General features: G+C 50.4%; 1 protein-coding gene across 2 annotated transcripts in view; it reads right to left on the minus strand.

Annotated features, from left to right (window-relative positions):
- nup85 (nucleoporin 85) overlaps nt 1-5,004 on the minus strand; it is a 72,458-nt gene extending 67,454 nt beyond the window's left edge. For both annotated transcript variants that reach the window (XR_011883084.1, XM_072242690.1), the window contains exon 1: nt 4,913-5,004. Coding sequence is in view for 1 of the 2 variants with exons in the window: in XM_072242690.1 (XP_072098791.1) it covers nt 4,913-4,957 (45 nt within the window). In the remaining variant the exon portion in view is untranslated. The remainder of the gene's footprint in view (nt 1-4,912) is intronic.
- Between the last annotated feature and the right edge of the window lie 18,239 nt (nt 5,005-23,243).

The raw sequence follows: 23,243 nt of genomic DNA on the forward strand, positions 1-23,243 counted from the left end.
ACATTTATTTCTACTACCAAAGTGCATGGCCATGCATTTTCCAACATTGTAGGTCTTTTGCCACTTTCTTTCCAATTCTCCTAATCTGTCCTTGTCCTTCTGCATCCTACCCATTTCCTCAACACTACCTCTCCACCAATCTTCGTATCGTCTGCAAACCTGGTAACAAAGCCATCTATTCCATCATCCAAATCATTGATATACAGCATAAAAAGAAGTGGTCCCAACACCAACCCCTGCAGAACACCACTGGTCACCGGCAGACAACCAGAAAAGGATCCTTTTATTCCCACTTGCTGCCTCCTACCAATCAGCCAATGCTCTAACTATGTTAGCAACTTTCCTGTAACACCATAGCCTCTTAGCTTGGTAAGCAGCCTTGTGTGTGGCACCTTATCAAAGGCCTTCTGAAAGTCCAAATACACAACATCCACTGCATCCCCTTTATCTATCCTACTTGTAATCTCCTCAAAGAATTACAACAGGTTCATCAGGCAGGATTTTTCCTGAAGGAAACCATGCTGACTTTGTACTATCTTGTCCTATGTCACCAAGTACTCCATCACCTCATCCTTAACAATTGACTTCAATATGTTCCCAACCACTGAGGTCAGGCTAACTGGACTATAATTTCCTTTCTGCTGCCTTCCTCCCTTTTTAAAGAGTGGGGTAACATTTACAATTTTCCAGTCCTCTGGCACCATGCCAGAGTCCAATGATTTTTGAAAGATCATTTCTAATGCCACCACAATCTCTAAGGTCTTTTAGAACCCCAGAGCGCAGTTCCTCTGGTCCGGGTGACTTATGTATCTTTAGGTCTTTCAGCTTTTTTGAGCACCTTCTCTCTTGTAACATTAAGTTAACCCACTTCTCTTCCTTCACACACTACAACAGGGGTCCCCAACCTTTTTTGCATTGCGGACCGGTTTATTGTTGACAATATTCTTGCTGACCTGCCGACGGGGGGGGGGGGGGGGTCAAATACGTTGGGTTTACCCCGAGGAAGACTACAATGGCCATGAAACCTTGCGCGGGCACCAGCGTGCATGCGTGTACGTGCCGGTTTTTTTCCCCTGCAAATCATTTTTAGCGATTCTGTTCGGGGGGTGGGAGGTGTTAATCACGACTGGAATATAGGTGATAAGTGGCTAATACACTCAATTTCGTTTCTAAAAGGGTTTATCTAACGAATTTAATATTAAACACACAGCGCATATTTTCCTCGCACGAATATAGTGATAAGTCAATTATCAGAGGAGGACAGGGGAGCTTGAAGTAAGTGTTGAAAGAACTTCCAGTAGAAGTGGTAGAGGCAGGTTCGATATTATCATTTAAAGAAAAATTGGATAGGTATATGGACAGGAAAGGAATGGAGGGTTATGGGCTGAGTGCAGGTCGGTGGGACTAGGTGGGAGTAGCGTTCGGCACGGACTAGAAGGGTCGAGATAGCCTGTTTCCATGCTGTAATTGTTATATGGTTATATAAGTCACTTATAATTCAATAGCATCGTAACATTTTAAGTAACGTTTGGATATTAAACACACAGCACATACTTTCCCTGTATGAACATATAAAATCATTGCAACACACCAATATCGCTGAATCAGTGGGAGCCCTGGGCTTGTTTCCCTGCAACAAGACGGTCCTATCGAGGGGTGATGGGAGACAGCGATACTCAAAGGGGGTTTCTTATGTCCAGTCTATTCCGCAATTTAGTTTTTGTTACATTCATTGCAGAGATATGTTGGAAATGGAAGCAACGTTTTCAGTGCCTTCCTGGCTATCTCAGGATATTTAGCCTTGACTTTGATCCAGAATGCCGGCAGAGATGTTATGTCAAACATACTTTTCAGCCCGCCGTCATTTGCAAGCTCGAGGAGTTGATCTCCTTCACGCGCTGACATGGATGACGCGTGTGTTCAAGCTCAACAGGGCGTGACAGAGAATGAGGAAAGGTGCAGCTGACTCATATCGTTTCCTTGTGGCCCGGTAGCACATGCCTTGCGGCCCGGTACCAGTCCGCGGCCCAGTGGTTGGGGACCACTGCACTACAACATCAGGTATTCTGCTAGTGTCTTCCACAGTGAAGACTGACACAAAATACTCATTTAGTTCATCAGCCATCTCCTTATCCCTCGTTATTATTTCTCCTGTCTCATTTTCTAGCAGTCCTATATCCACTCTCATTTTTCTTCTATTTTAACATACTTGAAAAATCTTTTACTATACACTTTGATATTATTTGCTAGCTTGCTTTCATATTTCATCTTTTCCCTTCTAATGATTTTTAGTTGCCCTCTGTAGGTTTTTTAAAACTTCCCAGTCCTCTATCTTCCCACTAACTTTTGTTTTGTTGCATGCCCTTTCTTTTGCATTTACAATACCTTTGACTTCTCTAGTCAGCTCAATGACAAGGTGCTTTAAAAAAGCCATCTTTAGGCATTCAACAAATTCCTTCTTTTGGATCTAGCACCAACCTAATATTTCCAATCTACCTGCATACTGAAATCCCTCTGACTATTGTAACACTGCCATGTTAACAAACCTTTTCTATCTCCGTTGCAATTTGCACCCCGCATCCAGGCTACTGTTCAGAAGCCTGTGTATTTCTCCCATCAGGGTCCTTTTACCCTTGCAGTTTCTTAACTCTACCCACATCTTCTGAAACCTATATCACTTCTTTCTAAGGATTTGATTTTTTTTTAGACAAACAAAACCTCCCACCCTCTTTGTCCACCTGCCTGTTCTTTTGATATGATGTACATCCTTGGATCTTTTTCCAACCACAGCCCTGCCAACTTCTAACTGCACAACAAGATCACATACTGTATGCACTCAAATATAACACCTTCAGTCCTGTATTCACCACCTTTCTTTTTAATTTTTTTCTCAATGTTGCCTTAAGTTAAATTCTTATCATTTTATAAATTTTTTGTCTTATTCTTTATTCTGGAAACTTGACTAAACTCTCCTGAACTCTCCACAAGACCATAAAGCATAGCAGCAGAATGAGACCATTTGGCCCATCGAATCTGCTACACTGTTCAATCATGGCTGATCCTTTTTACCCCTCCTCGGCCCCACTCCCCTACCTCCTCCCCGTAACCTTTCATGCCATGGCCAATCAAGAACCTCTCAAGCTCTGATTTAAATACTTCCAATGACCTGCACTTCTCAGCTGTCTGTGGTAATGAATTCCACAAATTCACCACCTTCTAGCTAAAGGAATTTCGCCGCAACTGTTTTAAATGGACGCCTCTCTATTGGGTGGCTGTGCCCTCTTGTCCTAGACTTGGAAACATCTTTTCCACAAATACTCTGTCTCAGCCTTTCAACATTCGAAAGGTTTCAATGAGATTCCCCACTCCCCATCTTTCTAAGTTCCAGCGAGTACAGACCCAGAGCTAGCAAACGTTCCTCATATGATAACCCTTTCATTCCTGGAATTATCCTTGTAAACCTTCTCTGAACCCGCTCCAATACCAGCATAAACAAGAGAAGATCTGCAGATGCTGGAAATCCAAGCACACACACAGGCTGCTGAAGGGTCACAGCCCAAAACGCTCTGTGCTTTTTTCTGTGGATGCTGCCTGGCCTGCTGAGTTCCTGCAGCATTTTATGTGTGTTGCCCATTGCCAGCACATCTTTTCTCAGATGAGGAGCCTAGAACAGTTCACAATACTCAATGTGAGGCCTCACCAGTGCCTTATAAAGCCTCAGGACCACATCCCTGCTCTTGTCTTCCAGACCTCTTGAAATGAATCCTAACATTGCACATGCTTTCCTCACCACTGTCTTGAAATGAATGCTAACAATGCATTTGCCTTCCTCACCAAATCTCACTTATTCTTCCAAGCAGCTGAACGCACCTACTACTATTTAGTTTAAATCCCTATCCATAGCCCTGGCTATGTAATTCACCAGGACCCCATTAGAACTGCTTCTTCCTTCCCGATACTGGCACAAATTCAAACCCACTTATCCCACACCAATCTTTGAGCCATGCATTTACCACATGATTCAGGTAACAATGCAGAGATTATCTTTTTGCTTATGTATTTTAATTTGGTCCCTAGCTGCTCAAATTCCCTCAACATAACCTCTTTCCTTGTTCACCCGACATTGCTGGCACTCACATGAACTGCAACGAGATGTTTTCTCTCCCACTCCATATTCCTCTGCAAGTCAGACGAGTAGTCCCAAATCTGGGCACCTGGCACACAGTACTGCCTTCAGGACTCTCAATCCTTGTGATAGAGAATTATGTCTATTCCTCTGACTGTACTACCCCCAATTGTAACTACATTTCTCTTCTCTCCCCACTGTTGAATGGCTCCCTGGAGCATGGCGCCACAGTCCAGTTGCTCATCCTTCCTACAGCCTGCCATGCTCGCAGAGAGCAACAATCTCACACCTGCTGGCGAGTTCAAGGGCTGAGGCTTCTCCAGGACCCCCCCCTCCCTAACTCAGTCACAATCACACCCACTCGTCCCTGGCCACGGACCAGCTCTGATGGGGCTGACTGCCTCACGAAAAAGAGTCCAGTTTACTCTCGCCCTCCTGGTGCAGCGAGGCATTTGAAGCTCAGACTTCAGGTCGCCCACTTTCAGCTGAGTTCCTCGAGCGGCCAATACTTGCTGCCGATGTTCGGCAGGAAGCCCGGTGCAACTACAACACATTAACTGATCCTACATCCCGCATCTCTACTTTATTTAACTAGTTGTCTCCTAGTAGTTTAACTAGTAATCACCACCCCCACCCCCATGACTCCACACTCCGTCCACCCCACACACTCCACGGCACCATCCTGAACTTTTTATAGGCTGTTCCGGCCGCTTTCATCCCCCCAGCACCTTCACTCCGCCCTCTCCCTTCCCCACAGGCACACACTCCTGCCGCCCATCCCCTCACCATGACCGGGACCGGGACCTCCGCCTCGGACTCCAGCGCCTCCATTCCGCGCGCCTGCCGCTTTACCGCCCCGCTCCGGCCCGGCCCGGCGCCTGTTGGTGACGCGGGGAACGTCATCCGCGAGCGACAACAAACGCGGGGCCGCCGGCAGATTCCCTCAGCGAGTCGCTGCGTCCGTCCTTCTCCTCCCCTCATCTCATTCCTCCCTCCAACCCTCACCTCCCTCAAACCTCCCTCCAACCCTCACCTCCCTCAATCCTCCCTCCAACCCCTCACTCACATCATCTCATTCCTCCCTCCAACCCTCACCTCCCTCAATCCTCCCTCCAACCCCTCACTCACATCATCTCATTCCTCCCTCCAACCCTCACCTCCCTCAATCCTCCCTCCAACCCCTCACTCACATCATCTCATTCCTCCCTCCAACCCTCACCTCCCTCATTCCTCCCTCCAACCCCTCACTCACATCATCTCATTCCTCCCTCCAACCCTCACCTCCCTCAATCCTCCCTCCAACCCCTCACTCACATCATCTCATTCCTCCCTCCAACCCTCACCTCCCTCAATCCTCCCTCCAACCCCTCACTCACATCATCTCATTCCTCCCTCCAACCCTCACCTCCCTCCAACCCTCACCTCCCTCAATCCTCCCTCCAACCCCTCACTCACATCATCTCATTCCTCCCTCCAACCCTCACCTCCCTCAATCCTCCCTCCAACCCCTCACTCACATCATCTCATTCCTCCCTGCATCCCTCACCTCCCTCCAACCCCTCACTCACATCATCTCATTCCTCCCTGCAACCCTCACCCCCCTCAATCCTCCCTCCAACCCCCCACTCACATCATCTCATTCCTCCCTCCAACCCTCACCCCCCTCAATCCTCCCTCCAACCACTCACTCACATCATCTCATTCCTCCCTGCATCCCTCACCTCCCTCACCTCCCTCAATCCTCCCTCCAACCCCTCACTCACATCATCTCATTCCTCCCTCCAACCCTCACCTCCCTCAATCCTCCCTCCAACACCTCACCTCCCTTCATCTCATTCCTCCCTGCATCCCTCACCTCCCTCAATCCTCCCTCCAACCCCTCACACATCATCTCATTCCTGCCTCCAACCCTCACCTCCCTCAATCCTCCCTCCAACCCCTCACCTCCCTTCATCTCATTCCTCCCTGCATCCCTCACCTCCCTCAATCCTCCCTCCAACCCCTCACTCACATCATCTCATTCCTCCCTGCATCCCTCACCTCACTCCAACCCCTCACTCACATCATCTCATTCCTCTCTGCATCCCTCACCTCCCTCAATGGTCCCTCCAACCCCTCACTCACATCATCTCATTCCTCCCTCCAACCCTCACCTCCCTCAATCCTCCCTCCAACCCCTCACTCACATCATCTCATTCCTCCCTCCAACCTTCACCTCCCTCAATCCTCCCTCCAACCCCTCACTCACATCATCTCATTCCTCCCTGCATCCCTCACCTCCCTCCAACCCCTCACTCACATCATCTCATTCCTCCCTGCATCCCTCACCTCCCTCCAACCCCTCAATCACATCATCTCATTCCTCCCTGCATCCCTCACCCCCCTCAATCCTCCCTCCAACCCCTCACTCACATCATCTCATTCCTCCCTGCATCCCTCACCTCCCTCCAACCCCTCACTCACATCATCTCATTCCTTCCTGCATCCCTCACCCCCCTCAATCCTCCCTCCAACCCCTCACTCACATCATCTCATTCCTCCCTGCATCCCTCACCTCCCTCCAACCCCTCACTCACATCATCTCATTCCTCCCTGCATCCCTCACCTCCCTCCAACCCCTCACTCACATCATCTCATTCCTCCCTCCAACACTCACCTCCCTCAATCCCCCCTCCAACCCCTCACTCACATCATCTCATTCCTCCCTGCATCCCTCACCCCTCTCAATCCTCCCTCCAACCCCTCACTCACATCATCTCATTCCTCCCTGCATCCCTCACCCCCCTCAATCCTCCCTCCAACCCCTCACTCACATCATCTCATTCCTCCCTCCAACCCTCACCTCCCTCCAACCCCTCACTCACATCATCTCATTCCTCCCTCCAACCCTCACCTCCCTCAATCCTCCCTCCAACCCATCACCTCCCTTCATCTCATTCCTCCCTGCATCCCTCACCCCCCTCAATCCTCCCTCCAAACCCTCACTCACATCATCTCATTCCTCCCTGCATCACTCACCCCCTCCAACCCCTCACTCACATCATCTCATTCCTCTCTGCATCCCTCACCTCCCTCCAACCCCTCACTCACATCATCCCATTCCTCCCTCCAACCCTCACCTCCCTCAATCCTCCCTCCAACCACTCACTCACATCATCTCATTCCTCCCTCCAACCCTCACCTCCCTCAATCCTCCCTCCAACCCCTCACCTCCCTTCATCTCATTCCTCCCTGCATCCCTCACCCCCCTCAATCCTCCCTCCAACCCCTCACTCACATCATCTCATTCCTCCCTGCATCCCTCACCCCCCTCAATCCTCCCTCCAACCCCTCACTCACATCATCTCATTCCTCCCTGCATCCCTCACCCCCCTCAATCCTCCCTCCAACCCCTCACTCACATCATCTCATTCCTCCCTGCATCCCTCACCTCCCTCCAACCCCTCACTCACATCATCTCATTCCTCCCTGCATCCCTCACCCCCCTCAATCCTCCCTCCAACCCCTCACTCACATCATCTCATTCCTCCCTGCATCCCTCACCTCCCTCCAACCCCTCACTCACATCATCTCATTCCTCCCTGCATCCCTCACCTCCCTCAATCCTCCCTCCAACCCCTCACTCACATCATCTCATTCCTCCCTCCAACACTCACCTCCCTCAATCCCCCCTCCAACCCCTCTCTCACATCATCTCATTCCTCCCTGCATCCCTCACCCCCCTCAATCCTCCATCCAACCCCTCACTCACATCATCTCATTCCTCCCTGCATCCCTCACCCCCTCAATCCTCCCTCCAACCCCTCACTCACATCATCTCATTCCTCCCTGCATCCCTCACCCCCCTCAATCCTCCCTCCAACCCCTCACTCACATCATCTCATTCCTCCCTGCATCCCTCACCTCCCTCCAACCCCTCACTCACATCATCTCATTCCTCTCTGCATCCCTCACCCCCCTCAATCCTCCCTCCAAACCCTCACCTCCCTTCATCTCATTCCTCCCTGCATCCCTCACCTCCCTCAAGCCTCCCTCCAACCCCTCACCTCCCTTCATCTCATTCCTCCCTGCATCCCTCACCTCCCTCAATCCTCCCTCCAACCCCTCACTCACATCATCTCATTCCTCCCTGCATCCCTCACCTCCCTCCAACCCCTCACTCACATCATCTCATTCCTCCCTCCAACCACTCACTCACATCATCTCATTCCTCCCTGCATCCCTCACCTCCCTCCAACCCCTCACTCACATCATCTCATTCCTCTCTGCATCCCTCACCCCCCTCAATCCTCCCTCCAACCCCTCACTCACATCATCTCATTCCTCCCTCCAACCCTCACCTCCCTCCAACCCCTCACTCACATCATCTCATTCCTCCCTGCATCCCTCACCTCCCTCCAACCCCTCACTCACATCATCTCATTCCTCCCTGCATCCCTCACCCCCCTCAATCCTCCCTCCAACCCCTCACTCACATCATCTCATTCCTCCCTCCAACCCTCACCTCCCTCAATCCTCCCTCCAACCCCTCACTCACATCATCTCATTCCTCCCTGCATCCCTCACCCCCCTCAATCCTCCCTCCAACCCCTCACTCACATCATCTCATTCCTCCCTGCATCCCTCACCCCCCTCAATCCTCCCTCCAACCCCTCACTCACATCATCTCATTCCTCCCTGCATCCCTCACCCCCCTCAATCCTCCCTCCAACCCCTCACTCACATCATCTCATTCCTCCCTCCAACCCTCACCTCCCTCAATCCTCCCTCCAACCCCTCACTCACATCATCTCATTCCTCCCTGCATCCCTCACCCCCCTCAATCCTCCCTCCAACCCCTCACTCACATCATCTCATTCCTCCCTGCATCCCTCACCCCCCTCAATCCTCCCTCCAACCCCTCACTCACATCATCTCATTCCTCTCTGCATCCCTCACCCCCCTCAATCCTCCCTCCAAACCCTCACCTCCCTTCATCTCATTCCTCCCTGCATCCCTCACCTCCCTCAAGCCTCCCTCCAACCCCTCACCTCCCTTCATCTCATTCCTCCCTGCATCCCTCACCTCCCTCAATCCTCCCTCCAACCCCTCACTCACATCATCTCATTCCTCCCTGCATCCCTCACCTCCCTCCAACCCCTCACTCACATCATCTCATTCCTCCCTCCAACCACTCACTCACATCATCTCATTCCTCCCTGCATCCCTCACCTCCCTCCAACCCCTCACTCACATCATCTCATTCCTCTCTGCATCCCTCACCCCCCTCAATCCTCCCTCCAACCCCTCACTCACATCATCTCATTCCTCCCTCCAACCCTCACCTCCCTCCAACCCCTCACTCACATCATCTCATTCCTCCCTGCATCCCTCACCTCCCTCCAACCCCTCACTCACATCATCTCATTCCTCCCTGCATCCCTCACCCCCCTCAATCCTCCCTCCAACCCCTCACTCACATCATCTCATTCCTCCCTCCAACCCTCACCTCCCTCAATCCTCCCTCCAACCCCTCACTCACATCATCTCATTCCTCCCTGCATCCCTCACCCCCCTCAATCCTCCCTCCAACCCCTCACTCACATCATCTCATTCCTCCCTGCATCCCTCACCCCCCTCAATCCTCCCTCCAACCCCTCACTCACATCATCTCATTCCTCCCTGCATCCCTCACCTCCCTCAATCCTCCCTCCAACCCCTCACTCACATCATCTCCCTGCATCCCTCCCCTCCCTCAATCCTCCCTCCAACCCCTCACTCACATCATCTCATTCCTCCCTGCATCCCTCACCTCCCTCCAACCCCTCACTCACATCATCTCATTCCTCCCTCCAACCCTCACCTCCCTCAATCCTCCCTCCAACCCCTCACTCACATCATCTCATTCCTCTCTGCATCCCTCACCTCCCTCAATCCTCCCTCCAACCCCTCAGTCACATCATCTCATTCCTCCCTGCATCACTCACCCCCTCCAACCCCTCACTCACATCATCTCATTCCTCCCTGCATCCCTCACCCCCCTCAATCCTCCCTCCAACCCCTCACTCACATCATCTCATTCCTCCCTCCAACCCTCACCTCCCTCAATCCTCCCTCCAACTCCTCACCTCCCTTCATCTCATTCCTCCCTGCATCCCTCACCTCCCTCCAACCCCTCACTCACATCATCTCATTCCTCCCTGCATCTCTCACCCCCCTCAATCCTCCCTCCAACCCCTCACTCACATCATCTCATTCCTCCCTGCATCCCTCACCTCCCTCAATCCTCCCTCCAACCCCTCACTCACATCATCTCATTCCTCCCTCCAACCCTCACCCCCCTCAATCCTCCCTCCAACCCCTCACTCACATCATCTCATTCCTCCCTGCATCCCTCACCCCCCTCAATCCTCCCTCCAACCCCTCACTCACATCATCTCATTCCTCCCTCCAACCCTCACCCCCCTCAATCCTCCCTCCAACCCCTCACTCACATCATCTCATTCCTCCCTGCATCCCTCACCTCCCTCAATCCTCCCTCCAACTCCTCACTCACATCATCTCATTCCTCCCTGCATCCCTCACCTCCCTCCAACTGCTCACTCACATCATCTCATTCCTCTCTGCATCCCTCACCCCCCTCAATCCTCCCTCCAACCCCTCACTCACATCATCTCATTCCTCCCTCCAACCCTCACCCCCCTCAATCCTCCCTCCAACCCCTCACTCACATCATCTCATTCCTCCCTGCATCCCTCACCCCCCTCAATCCTCCCTCCAACCCCTCACTCACATCATCTCATTCCTCCCTCCAACCCTCACCCCCCTCAATCCTCCCTCCAACCCCTCACTCACATCATCTCATTCCTCCCTGCATCCCTCACCTCCCTCAATCCTCCCTCCAACCACTCACTCACATAATCTCATTCCTCCCTGCATCCCTCACCTCCCTCCAACCCCTCACTCACATCTCATTCCTCCCTGCATCCCTCACCTCCCTCAATCCTCCCTCCAACCCCTCACTCACATCATCTCATTCCTCCCTGCATCCCTCACCTCCCTCCAACCCCTCACTCACATCATCTCATTCCTCCCTCCAACCCTCTCTTTCCTCAATCCTCCCTCCAACCCCTCACCTCCCTTCATCTCATTCCTCCCTGCATCCCTCACCTCCCTCCAACCCCTCACTCACATCATCTCATTCCTCTCTGCATCCCTCACCCCCCTCAATCCTCCCTCCAACCCCTCACTCACATCATCTCATTCCTCCTTGCATCCCTCACCTCCCTCCAACCCCTCACTCACATCATCTCATTCCTCCCTCCAACCCTCACCTTCCTCAATCCTCCCTCCATCCCCTCACCTCCCTTCATCTCATTCCTCCCTGCATCCCTCTCCTCCCTCCAACCCCTCACTCACATCATCTCATTCCTCTCTGCATCCCTCACCCCCCTCAATCCTCCCTCCAACCCCTCACTCACATCATCTCATTCCTCCCTGCATCCCTCACCTCCCTCCAACCCCTCACTCACATCATCTCATTCCTCCCTCCAACCCTCACCCCCCTCAATCCTCCCTCCAACCCCTCACTCACATCATCTCATTCCTCCGTGCATCCCTCACCCCCCTCAATCCTCCCTCCAACCCCTCACTCACATCATCTCATTCCTCCCTGCATCCCTCACCTCCCTCACCTCCCTCCAACCCCTCACTCACATCATCTCATTCCTCCCTCCAACCCTCACCCCCCTCAATCCTCCCTCCAACCCCTCACTCACATCATCTCATTCCTCCCTGCATCCCTCACCCCCCTCAATCCTCCCTCCAACCCCTCACTTACATCATCTCATTCCTCCCTGCATCCCTCACCCCCCTCCAACCCCTCACTCACATCATCTCATTCCTCCCTCCAACCCTCACCTTCCTCAATCCTCCCTCCAACCCCTCACCTCCCTTCATCTCATTCCTCCCTGCATCCCTCACCTCCCTCCAACCCCTCACTCACATCATCTCATTCCTGCCTGCATCCCTCACCCCCCTCAATCCTCCCTCCAACCCCTCACTCACATCATCTCATTCCTCCCTGCATCCCTCACCTCCCTCCAACCCCTCACTCACATCATCTCATTCCTCCCTCCAACCCTCACCCCCCTCAATCCTCCCTCCAACCCCTCACTCACATCATCTCATTCCTCCCTGCATCCCTCACCTCCCTCCAACCCCTCACTCACATCATCTCATTCCTCCCTGCATCCCTCAACCCCCTCAATCCTCCCTCCAACCCCTCACTCACATCATCTCATTCCTCCCTGCATCCCTCACCCCCCTCAATCCTCCCTCCAACCCCTCACTCACATCATCTCATTCCTCCCTGCATCCCTCACCTCCCTCAATCCTCCCTCCAACCTCTCACTCACATCATCTCATTCCTCCCTGCATCCCTCACCTCCCTCCAACCCCTCACTCACATCATCTCATTCCTCCCTCCAACCCTCACCTCCCTCAATCCTCCCTCCAACCACTCACTCACATCATCTCATTCCTCTCTGCATCCCTCACCTCCCTCCAACCCCTCACTCACATCATCTCATTCCTCCCTGCATCCCTCACCTCCCGCCAACCCCTCACTCACATCATCTCATTCCTCCCTGCATCCCTCACCCCCCTCAATCCTCCCTCCAACCCCTCACTCACATCATCTCATTCCTCCCTGCATCCCTCACCTCCCTCAATCCTCCCTCCAACCCCTCACCTCCCTTCATCTCATTCCTCTCTGCATCCCTCACCTCCCTCAATCCTCCCTCCAACCCCTCACTCACATCATCTTATTCCTCCCTGCAGCCCTCACCCCCCTCAATCCTCCCTCCAACCCCTCACCTCCCTTCATCTCATTCCTCCCTGCATCCCTCACCCCCCTCAATCCTCCCTCCAACCCCTCACTCACATCATCTCATTCCTCCCTGCATCCCTCACCTCCCTCCAACCCCTCACTCACATCATCTCATTCCTCTCTGCATCCCTCACCTCCCTCAATCCTCCCTCCAACCCCTCACTCACATCATCTCATTCCTCCCTGCATCACTCACCTCCCTCCAACCCCTCACTCACATCATCTCATTCCTCTCTGCATCCCTCACCTCCCTCAATCCTCCCTCCAACCCCTCACTCACATCATCTCATTCCTCTCTGCATCCCTCACCTCCCTCAATCCTCCCTCCAAACCCTCACTCACATCATCTCATTCCTCCCTGCATCCCTCACCTCCCTCCAACCCCTCACTCACATCATCTCATTCCTCCCTGCATCCCTCACCTCCCTCCAACCCCTCACTCACATCATCTCATTCCTCCCTGCATCCCTCACCTCCCTCCAACCCCTCACTCACATCATCTCATTCCTCCCTGCATCCCTCACCTCCCTCCAACCCCTCACTCACATCATCTCATTCCTCCCTGCATCCCTCACCCCCCTCAATCCTCCCTCCAACCCCTCACTCACATCATCTCATTCCTCCCTGCATCCCTCACCTCCCTCAATCCTAACTCCAACCCCTCACTCACATCATCTCATTCCTCCCTGCATTCCTCACCTCCCTCCAACCCCTCACTCACATCATCTCATTCCTCCCTGCATCCCTCACCCCCCTCAATCCTCCCTCCAACCCCTCACTCACATCATCTCATTCCTCCCTGCATCCCTCACCTCCCTCCAACCCCTCACTCACATCATCTCATTCCTCTCTGCATCCCTCACCCCCTCAATCCTCCCTCCAACCCCTCACTCACATCATCTCATTCCTCTCTGCATCCCTCACCCCCCTCAATCCTCCCTCCAACCCCTCACTCACATCATCTCATTCCTCCCTGCATCCCTCACCTCCCTCCAACCCCTCACTCACATCATCTCATTCCTCCCTGCATCCCTCACCCCCCTCAATCCTCCCTCCAACCCCTCACTCACATCATCTCATTCCTCCCTGCATCCCTCACCTCCCTCCATCCCCTCACTCACATCATCTCATTCCTCTCTGCATCCCTCACCTCCCTCCAACCCCTCAATTACATCATCTCATTCCTCCCTCCAACCCTCACCCCCCTCAATCCTCCCTCCAACCCCTCACTCACATCATCTCATTCCTCCCTGCATCCCTCACCCCCCTCAATCCTCCCTCCAACCCCCCACTCACATCATCTCATTCCTCCCTGCATCCCTCACCTCCCTCCAACCCCTCACTCACATCATCTCATTCCTCCCTGCATCCCTCACCTCCCTCAATCCTCCCTCCAACCACTCACTCACATCATCTCATTCCTCCCTGCATCCCTCACCTCCCTCCAACCCCTCACTCACATCATCTCATTCCTCCCTGCATCCCTCACCTCCCTCCAACCCCTCACTCACATCATCTCATTCCTCCCTCCAACCCTCACCTCCCTCAATCCTCCCTCCAACCCCTCACCTCCCTTCATCTCATTCCTCCCTGCATCCCTCACCTCCCTCAATCCTCCCTCCAACCCCTCACCTCCCTTCATCTCTTTCCTCCCTGCATCCCTCACCTCCCTCTATCCTCCCTCCAACCCCTCACTCACATCATCTCATTCCTCCCTGCATCCCTCACCTCCCTCCAACCCCTCACTCACATCATCTCATTCCTCCCTGCATCCCTCACCTCCCTCCAACCCCTCACTCACATCATCTCATTCCTCCCTCCAACCTTCACCTCCCTCAATCCTCCCTCCAACCCCTCACCTCCCTTCATCTCATTCCTCCCTGCATCCGTCACCTCCCTCAATCCTCCCTCCAACCCCTCACCTCCCTTCATCTCATTCCTCCCTGCATCCCTCACCTCCCTCAATCCTCCCTCCAACCCCTCACTCACATCATCTCATTCCTCCCTGCATCCCTCACCTCCCTCAATCCTCCCTCCAACCCCTCACTCACATCATCTCATTCCTCCCTCCAACCCTCACCTCCCTCAATCCTCCCTCCAACCGTCACTCACATCATCTCATTCCTCTCTGCATCCCTCACCTCCCTCAATCCTCCCTCCAACCCCTCACTCACATCATCTCATTCCTCCCTGCATCCCTCACCTCCCTCCAACCCCTCACTCACATCATCTCATTCCTCTCTGCATCCCTCACCTCCCTCAATCCTCCCTCCAACCCCTCACTCACATCATCTCCCTGCATCCCTCCCCTCCCTCAATCCTCCCTCCAACCCCTCACTCACATTATCTCATTCCTCCCTCCAACCCTCACCTCCCTCAATCCTCCCTCCAACCCCTCACCTCCCTTCATCTCATTCCTCCCTGCATCCCTCACCTCCCTCCAACCCCTCACTCACATCATCTCATTCTTCCCTCCAACCCTCACCTCCCTCAATCCTCCCTCCAACCCCTCACCTCCCTTCATCTCATTCCTCCCTGCATCCCTCACCTCCCTCAATCCTCCCTCCAACCCCTCACTCACATCATCTCATTCCTCCCTGCATCCCTCACCTCCCTCCAACCCCTCACTCACATCATCTCATTCCTCCCTGCATCCCTCACCTCCCTCCAACCCCTCACTCACATCATCTCATTCCTCCCTCCAACCCTCACCTCCCTCCAACCCCTCACTCACATCATCTCATTCCTCCCTGCATCCCTCACCTCCCTCCAACCCCTCACTCACATCATCTCATTCCTCTCTGCATCCCTCACCTCCCTCAATCCTCCCTCCAACCCCTCACTCACATCATCTCATTCCTCCCTGCATCACTCACCTCCCTCCAACCCCTCACTCACATCATCTCATTCCTCTCTGCATCCCTCACCTCCCTCAATCCTCCCTCCAACCCCTCACTCACATCATCTCATTCCTCCCTGCATCCCTCACCTCCCTCCATCCCCTCACTCACATCATCTCATTCCTCTCTGCATCCCTCACCTCCCTCCAACCCCTCAATTACATCATCTCATTCCTCCCTCCAACCCTCACCCCCCTCAATCCTCCCTCCAACCCCTCACTCACATCATCTCATTCCTCCCTGCATCCCTCACCCCCCTCAATCCTCCCTCCAACCCCCCACTCACATCATCTCATTCCTCCCTGCATCCCTCACCTCCCTCCAACCCCTCACTCACATCATCTCATTCCTCCCTGCATCCCTCACCTCCCTCAATCCTCCCTCCAACCACTTACTCACATCATCTCATTCCTCCCTGCATCCCTCACCTCCCTCCAACCCCTCACTCACATCATCTCATTCCTCCCTGCATCCCTCACCTCCCTCAATCCTCCCTCCAACCACTCACTCACATCATCTCATTCCTCCCTGCATCCCTCACCTCCCTCCAACCCCTCACTCACATCATCTCATTCCTCCCTGCATCCCTCATCTCCCTCAATCCTCCCTCCAACCCCTCACCTCCCTTCATCGCATTCCTCCCTCCACCCCTCACTCACATCATCTCATTCCTCCCTCAATCCCTCACTCACATCATCTCATTCCTCCCTCAATCCTCCCTCCATCTCATTCCTCCCTGCATCCCTCACCTCCCTCAATCCTCCCTCCAACCCCTCACTCACATCATCTCATTCCTCCCTCAATCCCTCACTCACATCATCTCATTCCTCCCTCAATCCTCCCTCCCCTCATCTCATTCCTCCCTGCATCCCTCACCTCCCTCAATCCTCCCTCCAACCCCTCACTCACATCATCTCATTCCTCCCTCAATCCCTCACTCACATCATCTCATTCCTCCCTCAATCCCCCCTCCCTTCATCTCATTCCTCCCTGCATCCCTCACCTCCCTCAATCCTCCCTCCAACCCCTCACTCACATCATCTCATTCCTCCCTCCATCCCTCACCTCCCTCCAACCCCTCACTCACATCATCTCATTCCTCCCTCCATCCCTCACCTCCCTCAATCCTCCCTCCAACCCCTCACCTCCCTTCATCTCATTCCTCCCTCCATCCCTCACCTCCCTTCATCTCATTCCTCCCTCCACCCCTCACTCACATCATCTCATTCCTCCCTCCATCCCTCACCTCCCTCAATCCTCCCTCGAACCCCTCACCTCCCTTCATCTCATTCCTCCCTCCACCCCTCACTCACATCATCTCATTCCTCCCTCCATCCCTCACCTCCCTCAATCCTCCCTCCCAACCCCTCACCTCCCTTCATCTCATTCCTCCCTCCAACCCCTCACCTCCCTTCATCGCATTCCTCCCTCCACCCCTCACTCACATCATCTCATTCCTCCCTCCAACCCCTCACCTCCCTTCATCTCATTCCTCCCTCCACCCCTCACTTCCCTTCATCTCATTCCTCCCTCCACCCCTCACCTCATTTCATCTCATTCTTCCCTCCAACCCCTCACCTCCCTTCATCTCATTCCTCCCTCCACCCCTCACCTCACTTCATCTCATTCCTCCCTCAATCCTCATTCCTCCCTCCACCGCCTCACCTCACATCATCTCATTCCTCCTCCTCCACACCCTCACCTCACATCATCTCATTCCACCCCCCACCCCCTCACCTCATTTCATCTCATTCCTCCCTCCACCCCTTCATCTCATTCCTCCCTCACCTCCCTTCATCTCATTCTTCCACCCCCTTACCAACAGTCCTCCATCCACTCCCTAACCTCTTACTATACCTTTTGCCCCATCCCCACCCCACCCTTCAAAAATCATCCCACCATGATCCCCACATCTCATCCCTCACATCATTACCACACCCCCAAACATAATCCCCACATCTCACACCCCACACCCCCAAACTTAATCCCCACATCTCACACCTCACTCCAACCATAATCTCCATATCCCACACCTCAACCCCAATTATAATACATAACCTCATAACCACAATCCCCAGATATACCCCAGGCTACTGTGGGAGGCAATGGAGGAGATTGCTGATCTTTGTATCACCAATGGGGATGGGAGAGGTTCCGGAGGATTGCAGGGTTGCAGATGTTGTTCCCTTATTCAAGAAAGGGAGTAGGGATAGCCCAGGAAATTATACACCAGTGAGTCCTCTTCAGTGGTTGGCAAGTTGATGGAGAAAATCCTGAGAGGCAGGATTTATGAACATTTGGGGAGGCATAATATAATTAGGAATAGTCAGCATGGTTTTCTCAAAGGCAGATTATGCCTAATGGGCCTGATTGAATTTTTCGAGGATATGACTAAACACATTGAAGGTACAGCAGTAGATGTAGTGTACATGGATTTCAGCAAGGCATTTGATAAGGTACCCCATGCAAGGCATATTGAGAAAGTAAGGAGGCATGGATTCCAAGGGGACATTGCTTTGTGGATCCAGAACTGGCTTGCCCACAGAAGGCAAGGAGTGGTTGTAGATGGTCATATTCTTCATGGAGGTCGGTGACCAGTGATGTGCCTCAGGGATCTGTTCTGGGACCCCTTCTCTTTCTGATTTTTACAAACGACCTGGATGAGGAAGTGGAGGGATGGGTTAGTAAGTTTGCTGATGACACAAAGGTTGGGTGTGTTGTGGATAGTGTGGAGGGCTGTCAGAGGTTACAGCGGGATATCGATAGGATGCAAAACTGGGCTGAGAAGTAGCAGATGGAGTTCAACCCAGATAAGTGTGAAGTGGTTCATTTTGGCTCAGAAGTGGTTCAAATATGATGGCAGAATATAGTATTAATGGTAAGACTCTTGGCAGTGTGGAGGATCAGAGGGATCTTGGGGTCCGAGTCCATAGGACACTCAAAGCTGCTGCACAGGTTGACTCTGTGGTTAAGAAGGCGTACTGTGCATTGGCCTTCATCAATTGTGGAATTGAACTTAGGAGCCGAGAGGTAATGTTGCAGCTATATAGGACCCTGGTCAGACCCCACTTGGTGTATTGTGCTCAGTTCTGGTCATCTCACTACAGAAAGGATTTGGAAATGATAGAAAGGATGCAGAGGAGATTTACAAGGATGTCGCCTGGATTGGGGAGCATGCCTTATGCAAATAGGATCTTAGAAAACCTACAGCACAATACAGGTCCTTCGGCCCACAATGCTGTGCTGAACATGTACTTACTTTAGGAATTACCTAGGGGGTTCCGGTGACGGAATTGTCCAGAATGGCAGCTTCAATCAAAAACTTCTCCAGAAGAATGCATATATTGCCACATTAATCCATCAAATATAAGATCTTTCAAAAATATCTGAATTGATAAGGGGGGCAAGAATGGAGATAAAAAAGCATCACTGCGGAGCCTATGGATGAGAGAGGTGCAATGCGCGGCTGCCCTACCCGAACGCGTGCTGGTGAGGCTGACGCTGGGCCTCATTCAGGTGAAGCGGCAAATATGATAAAAATTCTGGAAGGGATACGGGGATTCCAAAAAGATATAAAACAGCAACTCAATGATACCAAGTCAGAGCTCGCCAACGTCAATCAGAAAATAGCGGTGGCAGAGACTCGAACTGAGAAGGTGGAAGATCGTGTACAAAACGTGGAACGGATACTGAGTAAGACGATAAAAATATTAAATCAACAGGAAAGTAAACTGATTGACCAGGAGGGAAGATCACGACGGAAAAATATCAGGATATACAATGTTCCCGAAGGAGCGGAGGGTTTGTCTACAATGGAGTTTGTAGGAAAGTTGCTGCGGAACATACTAGAGATTCCCTCCACTATGGAGTTTGAAATTGAGAGGGCGCATCGTGCGCTCGTCCCGAGGCCTCCCGGAGACAGAGAAGATAAGCCACACTCAATAGTAATTAGACTCCTTCGATACAATACCAAGGCGGAGATTCTACGAAGGGCCTGGGCTAAGAAGAGGGTGATTTTGGATGGGAAATTAATATATTTCGATCAAGATTACCCCCCGGCGGTCCTGCAGAAGCGTAAAGAATACACTGCAGTAAAGCAAATATTAAAGCAAAGAAAGATTAGATTCCAAACCCTGCTAAACGGCAGGTGTTTTATGAAGACGGTATGCACCTGTATCAGACAGTGGAAGAGGCGACTACAAACATGAGGAACAGAGGGCTGCCCTTCAGCGTGATCAAACCAAGGGAAAGTCTGGCTGAGCAGTTATCCCGATCTGCTTGGGAAATAGTAAGAGAACCGAGAAAGCAGGGGACGGGAGGAGGGCGAGAGAATATCGGGAAGAGACTGTGAGTTTTCCGAAGACAGTCCTCACCCCCTCCAGAAGAGCCATAAGGTTTGGCTAACTTTAAAAGTGTTGATAAGATAAACGGAAGCAAAAATAGACGGTGCTATACCTATTTCAAGAAATACTATAATGTGGATTTTATATTACTCAATTTTTTAAATTCATTCTTTCACTCCTTTTTCCCCACCTAAATGAGAATATATATATGGGAGGAATACACATGGAAATCTTTTCTGTGCAATGGACGTAGACATGTTCACTTACTTTTATGGGTACTGCAGTGGGGGCCCCCAACTCATAGGGAGGAGGGGCTATCCCCCACGGCTAGACGGTTCCTCTAGTTCAACCCAGGGTCACCTACTAGAGACCTCGCCCTTGGAATCACACCTTCCTTGCCTTTTTTTATAATTCACATTTCTTGGTTCTTATTTGTTCAGGGAGTAGATCGATTAAGTTTTATTCTGCTAATTTCAATGATATACTGATAGATAAATACATATGGCCAAGGACAAAGTAAAATTCATTTCTTTTAATGTTAATGGGCTGTTAAATCCAATCAAACGCAGTACAATTCTATCCAAAATGAAAAAAGAACAAGCCCATGTAGTGTATTTACAGGAAACTCACTTAAATGATAATGAGCATGGAAAACTAAAGAGAATGGGCTTCACTAATTTGTTTTTCTCCTCATATAAATCAGGACATAGAAGAGGAGTTGCTATTCTCATCTCAAGCAAGCTAAATGTTGAAGAGTATTCGAGATGGGAGATAAGGAGGGCCGATATATCCTGGTAAGGGGGAATATTGATGGAAATTCAGTTACTCTATTGAATATATATGCACCCCCAGGAAGTGATACTAGTTTCTTTCAGAAAATTACTACTATCATGGTAATGGAAACAGAAAGTCTCCTGATATGTGGGGGAGACGTAAATTTACAATTACAACCAAAGTTAGACTCTTCCAGTAGAAAACCCTATGAAACAAAGTCCTTACGTAAGAAAGTTAACACACTTTTTGAGAATGTTGGTCTAATTGATATATGGAGGGACCTTTTCCCCGACAGAAGGGATTACACTCATTATTCTGCCCCCCATTCTGCATATACAAGAATAGACTATTTCATAACATTTGGAAAAGATAGAGACAAAATAAACACCTGTGGAATTGGGACAATAGATTTAAGTGACCAAGCACCTATATATTTATCTGTTGATTTTGACCTACAACCAAAGAATACCATTTGGAAACTAAATTCAAGTCTACTCAGTGATCCCTACTTTAAGGAAAAAATGAAAAAATAAATTGGTCTTTACTTAGAATTCAATGACAATGGAGAGGTTTCACCTCCCATTCTATGGGATACTCTGAAGGTTGTCTAAAGAGGGAAAATTATAGCGATATCTTCATATAAGAATAAAATAAGGAATAAAACATTAGAGGAATTTTCAAAATAGACTGAAGGAATTAGAAAAAAACACAAATTGAATTTGGCACAGGATACATTAGAGGAAATTTTTAAAATTAGGAATGAAATTAATAGTTTAGCTACCGAAGAAATCAGGTAAAATTTAATGTTTCTGAAACAGAGACATTATGAAAGTGGATCTAAGTCTATGAAAATACTGGTGTGGAAACTGAAGAAAAAGATAAAAAATACAATTCATAGAATTAGGGATTCAGGAACAAAAATGATAAAAAGAAATAAGCTTAGTGAAATTCAAGAAGATTTTGAAGGGTTTCTGCGGATAGAAGTGTGAAGTTTACAGGTAGTTTCGAAGACAGCCTTATCTATACTTTATAAATATTAACTGTCCTTTGTGTGAGCACGTAAAGTACCAAATAAATGTATTGTGGATTTGACCTGCACTCCTAAAGGATGTGAGTACCAACCCAGACATGTTGGCGTCGGGAGGAAAGGGTGAAGTCAGAAGGTGTGATGTTTTGTATGTAGCTTCAAAAGGAAGTATTGTCTATAACTTGATAAATAGCGATTATCAGAATGCAATTATCAGCCTATATATAAAAAAACTAAGGAAGATATAACAAGGTGGAACCTAATTCCCTTTTTTAATCTCAGTTCAAGGATTGAATCTATTAAAATGAATATATTTCCCAGACTACTATATCTCTTTCAGACCCTACCAGTACAGATTAATTAGAATCAATTCAATGAATGTAACAAAATGCTATCAAGATATGTATGGCAAGGTAAAAGGCCTAGAGTTCATCTCAAAACTTTGCAATTAGCCAAGTAAAAGGGGGGATGGGGCCTACCTTCTCTTAGAGATTATTATTTTGCAGCACAGTTGAGAGCCATGATACGCTGGTGCAACCCATCATATGACGCTCAATGGAAAAACATTGAGGAGAGGATACTTTCCATCCCCATACAGACAATTTTGGCTGATACCAACCTACAAAGGTACATAAATACTATTGATAATCCATGGGTGAAATGGACTCTTAAAATATGGAAAACTATTATAAAAGAATATATAAACTAGAGGGAGATATTGCAATTCTTAAATGGTGTGCATATGACTCGGATTTTACGCCAAAAAAACTGGTTGCTAGATTTTAGGACTGGACAGCTAAAGGAATAACAGTTCTTTGCAATATAATGAAAGAAGGGACACTGTTCAGTTTTGAAATGCTTAAAGAGAAACACTTATTTAAAAACAAGACTTTTATCGGTATCTACAGATGCAACAGTATGTTAATAGGAGGGTTAAAGATGTAACCAAGGCAAGTGCATGTCTAATAGAACTATTTAGAAAAGCATATAATTCAGATAACGGTAGTAGAATAATTTCAAGTGTGTATAAGGGTTTGTCAAATCTTAAAACACATTTGACTTCATACATTAATAGAAAATAGGAGAAGGAAGGAGGGATAATTTTATCTGAGGAAGACTGGACAATAATACGGAGGTATCAATGGAAGTGTACCAGTTCACAGAAATGGAGGGAGTTTGGATGGAAAAACTTGATAAGATATTT

The sequence above is a fragment of the Mobula birostris genome, chromosome 24 (genome assembly GCF_030028105.1).
Source record: "Mobula birostris isolate sMobBir1 chromosome 24, sMobBir1.hap1, whole genome shotgun sequence".
In the NCBI taxonomy this organism is placed as follows: Eukaryota; Metazoa; Chordata; class Chondrichthyes; order Myliobatiformes; family Myliobatidae; genus Mobula; species Mobula birostris.